The sequence below is a fragment of the Ciona robusta genome, chromosome 12, assembly GCF_009617815.1.
Source record: "Ciona robusta chromosome 12, ASM961781v2".
NCBI lineage: Eukaryota > Metazoa > Chordata > Ascidiacea > Phlebobranchia > Cionidae > Ciona > Ciona robusta.
The window spans coordinates 3,441,522-3,452,537 of record NC_143246.1 but is presented as its reverse complement, the minus strand read 5'-3'; the positions used below and the strand labels follow the sequence as shown (position 1 = coordinate 3,452,537).

The window sequence follows — 11,016 nt, the reverse complement described above, 5'->3', positions numbered from 1 at the left end:
TTCGTTAAAACGCTGGTGTATTACAGAGCACTTTGGGGTAAGATAGGATATCTTTATCACATATACTATTTAGCTGTCCGTATCGTGTTTTAAACAATTACCAACGGTTCACGGGAGTCATGAATATACACTTCCATAATTCTTTGAAAGCCCTTTGTTTAGTACCAAATGGGACAAGAACATTAAACTTAAAGTGTCCCATCTTCCCCTCCCGCTAATATTGTTGCTTCGTTTGTATTATTCTGCCTGGCAGTAACGATTTTGAATGGGTAGATATACTTTAATACCATATGAGGAGATATGTAGAGAGCGGTCGCAATGTTACCGCGCTACTATATGGATCCGTTTGCAGACAAACGAACTCCTTGACATTATAAGTTAATCCGGGAACCATCATTTGCAATGTTTAATTATAGGCTTAATGGAAAGGGAAAAGAACTTAGACGAATGAATGTAGAATTGATTATATTTGTATTTGTTTATATCTCATAATTATGATATAATGTCAATTTAATATTTTTACAAACCTAATCGTCGCGTCCTCTATTTCTACAGTCTCAAAACTACTGGAAGAATTAATATATGCGAGAGTATGTTCATTTTTAATTCAATGCAAAACTATTTCCATAAGTATTGAGGGGGCGGCTTATATTGAAGTTGTAGTTCGCGAGTTCACGTTCCGCAGCCTCGCGACGATGCTGTTCCATCCTGCCCCAACGCACACGCTATCCGAATCCACATCGATGTATGACATTGTACGGCATATCCCAGTTTATTGTATACGGAGAACGAGCGGCATCTAGCTTAGAGACAAAGTGAGACAGCAGGGTATTAAAATTAAGGCCCGTATCCTGCCTAGTAGTTTATATAACGAAAAACACGTGTCACAAAACAATAAAACGCGTCATTGGCATGTGGCAATTTCCTCGCCTGGCATACACACAACTGGGTCATTGTTTTATTATCACGATTACAATGACGGGAAAGTAGATGTTACGTAAGCAGCAAAACTGCCTTCAATTCTTTCAAAGGTTTTTTTAAAAGTGTAGGTCCTGGCAGTTAGTACTTTGTTTGTTGTTTTTTTTTATTGTAACGGCGTTAATGTCTTTTTTGATGTTTTTTTTTTATATAAAAAGTATATGTATAGCAATTTAACAGTTACGTATATATGTACCTACAGTTATTTATGTATTTAGATGAACAGTTGCGTATGAAATTTTAGCCCACAAAGTTGAGGCTATATAGACGTTGCTACCATTGTGAGCTTATGTGTCTTAAAATAAAATATTGAACGCCAAATTGCTTTAACAGAGTGGTCTAACATAGATTTTGTAAATTACAACCATATACACAGATTCATTGTAAAAATCTTAACCCACAGATTTACAAAAGGAGATAACTTGATAGTCGACACGAGAGGTGTATATGTAGCCTTATACTCTATTTTGAACCAAGCATTTTCTTTTCTAAACCCTACTGCATATGATCGCCCAATTAGCCAGTAATTAACGATTACTCTTCAGATTGTTTAAGGCGCTAATTGTGTTTCCATCCCAGCTTATAACCGGTTTTATCAGAAGAGTTCGCGTTTTTATTGACTGGCGTTGTTTTCAGCATATTTTTTAGTGAAGCTACCGAGTGTGCACAGTTTGTGATGAACCAGTGGTAGAAGTTGACCATGCCTGAAAATCGTTGCAGTTGTTTCTTAGATGATGGACTTGATGGAAATGTGTGATTGCCTCCATCTTTTCCTGTACAGGACGAATACCATCTTATTTTAACAAGTATCCGAGAAATGTAAGTTAGGTTTTTCAAATACACACCTGTAATGATTCCATTACAATGTAATCCACAAGACGGGTGAACAGCTATTGTCGTTCACTGGGTTCAAACAATAACTCAAATACCGAGTATCTTGCCCATAAAATGGTATAGCAACGACGAACCTTGAACATGCGAATTCTGGAGGCAGTCATGCTAACCACTATCATATATGGCAGAGTACTTTGATTTATTTTGTTTTTTAGGTGAAGTACAAAATGTTTACTATATTTGCGCTAGTTATTCTTAAATCTGTGGCAACTCTCGGCTTTCAGTCGCTCGAGGATTCAATAACAACAGCAAGATTTAGCTCTTTGGAGATATATCTTTACCAAAAGGTTCTGGACACTGGTTCTACTATTGCCATTCGTACGGAATTAAATTGTGGGGAAAATATGCGGGTTCGGATTTTGGGCAGCGAATGCTTTGGAAAGTAAGTTGAAGTTTCACTTCTAAATGTACAACTAATTTCAAAGGTTACTTATTATGAATATTCTATTCCATACACTTCGTGCTTGCTTACATGTGACCAGCACGTATGTAACTTTGTTTTTTTTTGTATTAAAACCATACAGCTTTAAAAAAAAATCTCGTAAAAAGCCGCTACAGTAAAAAAAGACTGCATGTTTCGACAATGCATGGATTTTCCGTAAGAAATAAAACAACTGAATTTTGACCGTTTTTAGTTTCTAAACTACCAAATAAAAATCAAAATTTATTTTGGATTTATTATAATGCTTTGTCTTTGTGAATATATTAAAATATTATGTTTTAATTTTCCGATTGAACCTAGCTACGTTACCAGATTATGCTGAGTCAGCATATTATGTCACTATACATGTTTAATCAAAAATTAAGCATAATAAATGTTTTACAATTTTTTAAATATTCTTTAAGGCACTCATAATCCAACAGAATATGCAACTAATCTAATTGGGAGGTATGAGATTTTCGAACCCTCGTTTTATCTACATGACTTTAGCCCTATAAATAAGTTTTCTTTTCACAAGAGGCCTCGTGATGTGTATATATATCAATGCTTTGGTTATGCTAAGTTTATAATGAAACTTATTGAGCACGGTGGTGGTCATATAGATCCTTTTTCGTCGAACAGTTGTTCTTGGCTTTGTTGTTGTTGTTGTTGCTGATAGGGTGATTTTTTCCGCACTTATCCTAATTCTCAATTCTAGCATTTTTCTTGAATATCTTGATTGAAATCAAATCGTAATATATATTTATAATTTTTAGACTAAATTTTCAGATTTAAAACCGCATAATTAGCGTGTGTGCACCGAAGCGTAGACGAGTGCGTTTTTTATCGTTATCTTCGGTATAAACACCGCGTCTCTCGTTTCTTCGCTCTTTAAGTTTACTGCTCGCAATAAATCATTATGCAGCCGCCACAGTATGAATAATATTAACTTCTAACATTACCTATAATACTGCGTGATTATGGTTTATCCAAATTCACAAAAACAAACGTCTTTAAGCGACGACAAGGTAAACTATAGTGTAAGTTTACATGTCAACACATGGTACAGGAGTTACACGAATAAATACATTCTATCTACTGCTCCACAGTCACCAATAGCGACTGAAACCCGCTTTGTTGGTTACTTTTAATTTGTTTTTGATCGATCTCACGACCATTGTAGTAATAGGGTTAATTAATACTATGCTAATTAGTTTATACCGTGCTCATGCATTAGATCTGTGATCTCTTGTTTGTGAAAATAATTTATGCACAATCGGTTTATCGGCTGTTTATTGAGCACTACACTGTTTCGAGCCTTTAAAACTAATGTAAAGTATAATCTTAATTCGTTTTCTAATATATATATGTAAGAGTGTAAGGTATTGCGCCATGAACCTATATAGATTTTACAGGACAGAGTCGTCCAATTACTTTATCGTAGCCCTGTACTGTTATACGCGGTATCTCGTAAGCAGGTACGGCTGTATAAAAACAACAGAACAACCGTGTGTCATAACGATGCTAGCTGCTGCCATTTCCTTGTCATGCAAGAATAAAAAGGGTATATTTATTCATTTATTTTCTTAATTGTTGTGCATGTACAACGAAAATAAATTTCTGTGGTTTGTATGACATACGGCTAAATGTACATTTATAGTTTCAGTTATTTGAATTTAATTTAAAGAAAACTTTAGGGTGGGAGTTGGCAATTTTGATATTGGGGGCACCCACTGAAGTATGTCCTTTCTGTTATTTCCAGCAAGTAAAACTAGGCATTTAATGTCCTTATGGTTTTTGTAGAGTTCCATTATTGGAGAAACAGGTGTATTTGAGTCACAGTTCTGTATTCTGTACTGTAGCAATGTTAAAACGTAAAAGTTTATTAGTAATGAACAACTATATCAGCTACCATCTGGTTTTCAAACTTTGTGTTAGCGGCACACCTATGTGTTGTTTAAATTCGTTTGCCGTTGTTGCGGGTGCAGTACAATTGTTCAAGTTCGCACCTATCCAACTGTAACGGTTAATTGTACGACTATTGTTCGTCTGATCTCCCCTTGGTGCACAAGTTGCATAACTTGCTACCATCTCAACCGTAACAACTTTACGTCGACAACTTAGTTTATTCTATACAAGCATCGACGAACGATCACGCTACAGAAAGCAGTGAGGACAGTCAGGTATTTTGCAGCTTTTGTATACGAGTTCCATGGGTACGATTGGAAAATCTCACACTGGGGGCCATTTGTTACTTAAACACAGCTAAATAACCAAGTGTCTTCCTTATACGCATAATACGTGTAAACTAAATATTAAATGAAATATTCATACTGAATATAAGACTGCTAAAACCCCGAGAATCCGATAAGTCGTCCAATAACTTTTAAAACTGTCTGTAACCCGTGTATAGGCCTGTTATAGAGGTATAATGCCATAAAAAGCGAAAAGTATATTAATGCCACAGAAATTTGAAATCGTATGCGATAAACGTATTTGAGTAAACATAGCGCCCTCTATAACAGGCCTGGACACAGTCGGCGCTTCTCTTGAAACTGGAGGCGGATGGTTGTGTAGCGCTTGTACGAATTGTAGACAGTTTTGATGAGTTATATGACCAATTATCGCAATATCCCCGCAAGCAAAAAAACGTATTAAATACGTTTTTTTCTGGTTGCCAGAAGGTTCTAAAAACATTTGAAAAGCCGTTGTATGTACGGTCATGTGTCAACTGCAGAAAACGTACTTAATACGAAGAAAACACCAAGGTGATCCTATTTTTATAACGTTTGCACATCTTTTTTTGGTTACAAGGCGGTGGTATTTATTTACGTCGGTTTAAGGTTACAAAGACGTTATAACGTCGAGGTTGCAACTACTGAAACAAAAGAAAAGTTGTAATTGCCGTGATTTTACTTTTTGGCTCACAAACTTAACACGTATACCTGGCAACGAAACTTAAGGTATTATATGTTTGTAAAGTATCGAAGGGACATTGAGGAAAACAATACTGGGTTACTATAATAAGCTACTTTTTTGCGTTCCGGGTCTTTATGAAATCGGAAAACGCGAACACCTTTATCCGCTAATAATAGCAGTTTGGAGCTGCATGTCCACTCATGTTGGATAAAATGTAGTATATATATAATCTTTCTGTAGATTCGTAGGTATGATCATATACTATTATGTAAACTAAGCTGATTGCTGCTAGTATTAATCGCCAACGTAAAGTACCCTAACCACTGTCATAAAGTATTAATCGCCAACGTATAAAGTACGCTAACCACTGTCATATATTTTGATTTATTTTGTTTTTTTAGGTGAAGTACAAAATGTTTACTATATTTGCGCTAGTTATTCTGAAATCTGTGGCAACTCTCGGCTTTCAGCCGCTCGAGGATTCAATAACAACAGCAAGATTTAGTTCTTCGGAGATATATCTTTACCAAAAGGTTCTGGATACTGGTTCTACCATTGCCTTTCGTACGAGATTAAATTGTGGGGGAAATATGCAGGTTCGGATTTTGGGCAGCGAATGCTTTGGAAAGTAAGTTAAAGTTTTCATTTCTAAATGTACAAATAATTTCGAAGGTTATTTATTATGAATATGATATTCCATACACCTCGTGCTCGCTTACAAGTGACGAACACGTATAGTAGGGTGGGGGAAGATGGGACACTTTTTCAGACGAGACTTTTTGTTAATTTTCTTTTTACAACCCCCATTTAATGATAATCAGGAAAATAAGGTTACAGAATTATTCGACAGTATTATCACGACTTCATAAAACGCCCGTCAAAGCTGATTACTGTTTTTAAATATTAAAAAAATATGTAAAATAGAAACAGTATACTTTGATCAGGTAAAAAAATGCGAAATAGTAAGGTGCTATTTTTTAATGCTCGTTAAATCATAGTAAAGCCGATGATTTTTTTAGTTTGCGTGTGCGAACAATTAAACTACTTTTATAGCTTCATAAAACAATCTTGAATATTTTGTACAGTTTTATTTTGTCTCATAAAATAGTTTTAGTTTTGTAAAAAAACACTGAGATATAAGCATCAAGAAAATAGGCAGGGGTCAATATAACTTTAATTTGAGATGAAAACAACAAAAAAATATCGGTTCAACGTTATATATATATGAAGTTTACATGGCAAAGAAACTAGCACAGCCGTTAAATTCGCTAGGTTAACTACAAGTTGCAGAATACTGCTAATGTAAATATATTTCAATTTAGTGTCCCATCTTCCCCCACATTGTAGTTTTGTATGTTTTCATTACCAAACTTTGAAAGATTTGCTTTTAATTTAGTAATTTATACCTCAGGGTGTTTTCAACCATAAGATACTGATATGATATAGGAAGATAAAATTTTGAAAGTATATATTCGAAATTTGGTCATTTGCACTTGGTGATAATTTATAAGAAGTAGTCTGTGCCAAAAACAGAGTAGGAATACCCAATTTGTGGCAAAAATAAAAATTTTATCAATAGTTATGATCAATTTTCTGTTATTACAAGTTCATATACATTTGTAGGATACAATATTTATCCATTGATGTTCAAACAATACCAGATAGGTAACATGTAAAAACTAAAGCAGTAGGGCAAGAAAAAGAATGTTTAGACTTAATTTTCAAAGCGTACAGTATTATTTCGTGTTATTTACATATATTCCTATTTATAAATACACTTATTAATCAAAATTAACAATGATTTTAAACTGTCCTATCTTATCCTGTGTGTTTTCGAATTAGTTAAATTTCACTTGTGCGGAAAGTTAAATAACTCCTCGTAAGATTTATTATTTTACTGGGGTCAATTAATAAAGGATTGATAGTACTAATTCGTGGTATTACTAACAAACCGTTATCTATTTTGATTTTGGAAATATTTGGCAATATGTGCTTAAGTGTCCCATCTTCCCCCACCCTACTATATGTAACTTTGTTATTTGTATTATTATTTCATGACTGGCAAATTAGCATATAATGTACCGTTTTGGAGTAATTATCGTTAGCGGGAAACACCAACTAGTACTAAAAATGTGTGTATTAATACAAAAATACCTAAAGGTACCATCAAAGTTGGCCAAAACGGTATAGCTTTTAAAAAATTCGCGTAAAAAGCCGCTAGAGTAAAAAAGGAGGCTGCATGTTTCGACAATTCATGGATTTCCCGTAATAAATATAAGAGAACTAAATTTTGACCGTTTTTAGTTTCTAAACTAATACAAGAAAAAAATTATTTTGGATTTGGTATATTAATTGCTTCTCCGTTGTGGATATATTAAAAACGTTCATTATGTTTTAATTTTCGATTGAACCTAGCTACGTTACCTGATTATGCTGAGTCAGGATATTATGTAGCTATGTTTGTTCAATCGAAAATTGGGCATAATAAAGTCTATATGTTTTACAATTTTTTAAAATATTTTAAAGAAGAAGCATTCAATATACCAAATCAGAAATAAAATTTGATTTTTCTTCAGTAATTTAGAAACTAGAAATTAAAATTGAGTGAAAATTTGTTTGTAGGAAGTCTCATGCATTGCGCCACGACCATTTTTTTTTTTAATTTTAATGGTATCTTTAGGTCACATTTAAGCATATCTATCAATACACATATTTTGATTTTTCGTTGGTATGCCCCTTTAAATGTCGTGGGCAAAGACACGTATAGCGTTGTGCTACATCTAACTATGTTATTTGTCTCAGCTTTAAACTCCCCTTTGAAACATTGTACGAAAACGAATGGTTTCAAAAATCCTTCGAAAACTACAATGCCTGTCAAGTTTTCAACGTGACGTGGCACCCTGACGACGTCATGAAGTGTCGTGGCGTCACTGCAGACGACGTCATCACAAAACTACAATTTGAAAGCAAAGAAGAAAAACGTAAGAGCATTGATGCCTTTACAACTCCGTTTACAGGGAGGTATTATATCATTATGGCGGTACACACTGTGGGAGAAAAGGAATTCAAAGTTAATCTTACAATGCGAGGATACAACGGGTATCTTAACAACTACGAAGTTAAGGCTTGCCAATTTAGGATATTGAGTGCATCAGTATTTGCTCTGACATTGTGTTTACTAGCGAGGTCGCAAAGGGACATTAGTGGAGTTTTCGGGTTTCTTATCTGTTTGATTACCTTGGAAATAGTTTGTCACCTAATTTGGGGTCTGGTTTACGTACATCATGACATATATGGTTATTCTGATGTCATAATGACTGGCACTGCTGCAGCGATGGATGTGTTAAACAGCGCTACCTTTCGGGTGTTTATATTATCTCTATGTATGGGGTTGGGTGCGAAGAAATTAAAAAAAGAAGTGACCTGGTGTATTCCAGTCATGTTTGGAGTTACCTACGTCATATCTAATATATGTTACGTCATCAGTAAGCGACACTATTATGACGACATGTTTCAACGCTCGGCAGCAGTTTTCGGGTTAGTAATGGATGTAATGATAGCTTACACTGCGCTATCTACATTTGTTAACAGGATGCAAGCGATAAAGGACAAACCGAAATGTGTGTATCACAGATTGCTTGATATATTTAAATACACAGGGGCTTTCAGCGTTTTTAATATTATGCTAATGGTGATTGTAGTCACCAACTATTGTGATCTAGCATGGTACTTATCGCTGGTTATTGATGTAAATTGGATTGTCATAAGATGGCTATTTATTGTATCGGTGGCGCTTGTTTATCGCTAATGCTATTTATGTGTCCCAATGCGTAATGGTGCATGTATTGTGTACAAAAAACATGTTACCAAAAACTTACATATGTGGTATCTGGTAAGCGGACACGATGTGTATAGTGGAGTTTGTATGTTACAGTATACTAATACTTTTCATTAATAAACAAATGTATTAAAAACCTATTGGAGTGCTATGTTTTGTTGTTTCATAAAAGCGATACTAAAAGCATTACTACATATAGTTATAAATTTGTAATAATACCTTTTTAAGCCCAAATATTGAAAGAAATTCATTCATGATCTAACAGAATGCCACCAATCTAAGTAAAATATAGTGTGTCAAATACAATGGATTGATTATTGTTAAAGGTACATAGAAATAGTGCTTTTAAACAAACGGATAGAAATTGTTACTTACTCGCTAATTAGACAATCGTGTGTAGTATGGTTTATAAAACTACGCCTAATTCAGAATATTTTGTAGGGTGCCATAATATAATTCCAGTTTACATTTTGGACTTAACCAGTCGCCTAAACCATTCGTTAATTAATTGTCAATTCTGCGGTTTTTATATAAGAAGATTTAGTTTAAAATATATATTATGATTTGATTTCAATCTAAGAATAAGTGCTAGAATTAAGGATTAAGATAAGTGCGGAAAAAGTCCCGCAAGAACTAACATCAACAAGAACAACTGCGAACATGTTCGACAAAAAGGATTCACATTGCCGCTAACGAACCAAACAACAAACACTAGACCAAACAGATTGACGAGAACGGGTCTGTTTTGCCACTAACGTGTCCAATAAGATCAACTGTTCGACAAAAAGGAACCATACTGCTACCACGTGCCCAAAAATTGTTCGGCGAAAGAATCATGTAGGCTTACCGTTTACGCTTTCAAAAGGAGTATGTGTCAGTGAGAACGAAGTGTCCGACGACGAGCAAAAGGAGAAGAGCTGACTTGTTCATCCGCAACAAGAACACGTATAAGTAAAAAAATAAGACGTTCATACGAGTTACTTACGTTTTCTTTGTGGCCTGTAGAAGACTGGTGAGTCGTTAAGCAGATTCTGTGCTTTATATATATAGTACAAAAGCTGCTCCTTACAGGATGCATGTTTTCCGGACCTATGTTTGAAAAAGCTACTTTTACAAACGTGTCTCATAGTGGGGAAGGAAAGGAAATAAGCTTTCTCACGAAAAACGTTTTAACAACTACCATTTTGGCTTCTTTTATTGTTTCGTGCTGCGACAATTGTTATGAAATCCGGTATTTTTTGATTGACAGAATACTTAGCATCATGAATCAAAAAGTAATAAACTAAGAAACATTCCAAAGTAGAGATTAATAAAAACATAGTTGGATTGAGGTTAATGAGACACATGTTTGTTATGTTTTCTCGTCACATTTAGTGTTGCAGAAAGGTGATCCATAGATTTATAAAACCGTATCCTTAGATAAACCGTTGTTAAATGTAAAACACAATCAGAATATTGGGATGTTATGTGCTAAAAGTGTCCCGTAATTCCCCACATAATAAGCAATTATCTTTCATCAGCTGTTAACTCAAGAATAGGGGTTTAAGCCTTTTTGCTTAGAAGGAAGTAACTAAAAGTTTTTTTTTTTTAATAAGTCTCAAAACAGCATGTTGAATAAAAGTTTCGGTTTACGAGAATAATTGACAGTTGTTGTTATGATCACATAAACGATTTGCAAAACAAAAAATCGTGCAGGTTACAGTATCTGCAAAACCCTTTGTTGATCGAAAAACCTCACTGCATTAAGTAATGTTCTGTTGACCTTCTAAGTCGCACTAACATCATCTTACCCAACAGTACTAAACACATCATCTTACCCAACAGTACTAAACAAGATACATTACGTTAAATGTTTATTCTATGTCCTACAGTAACAACGCACAACTCATTTTCTTTTTTACCCGCTTAATAAGATCACGAAGTGAACGTATTTCAAGCTCGAACATTGCAATCAATACCACCGTAG

General features: G+C 34.5%; 1 protein-coding gene across 2 annotated transcripts; it reads left to right on the top strand.

Moving 5' to 3' along the window:
* The first annotated feature begins 1,052 nt into the window (after positions 1–1,052).
* LOC149726869 (uncharacterized) lies at positions 1,053–9,187 on the top strand. 2 transcript variants are annotated; one of them, XM_089890201.1, is made up of 4 exons: positions 1,053–1,797; positions 2,028–2,254; positions 5,614–5,840; positions 8,015–9,187. In XM_089890201.1, the coding sequence occupies exons 2-4, from the start codon at positions 2,243–2,245 to the stop codon at positions 9,018–9,020; spliced, it is 1,245 nt and encodes a 414-aa protein (XP_089746327.1). In that variant the 5' UTR covers positions 1,053–1,797; positions 2,028–2,242; the 3' UTR covers positions 9,021–9,187. The 2 variants fall into 2 exon arrangements, with proteins under 2 accessions (XP_089746327.1, XP_089746328.1); XM_089890202.1 differs by adding an exon at positions 4,975–5,061 and having other exon boundaries at positions 1,053–4,476.
* The last annotated feature ends 1,829 nt before the right edge of the window (positions 9,188–11,016 follow it).

Excerpts from the sequence above, each read along its gene's own strand:
- LOC149726869 (XM_089890201.1), top strand. Across the intron at positions 5,841-8,014 it reads GGCAGCGAATGCTTTGGAAA|CTTTAAACTCCCCTTTGAAA; the intron begins GTAAGTTAAAGT and ends TATTTGTCTCAG.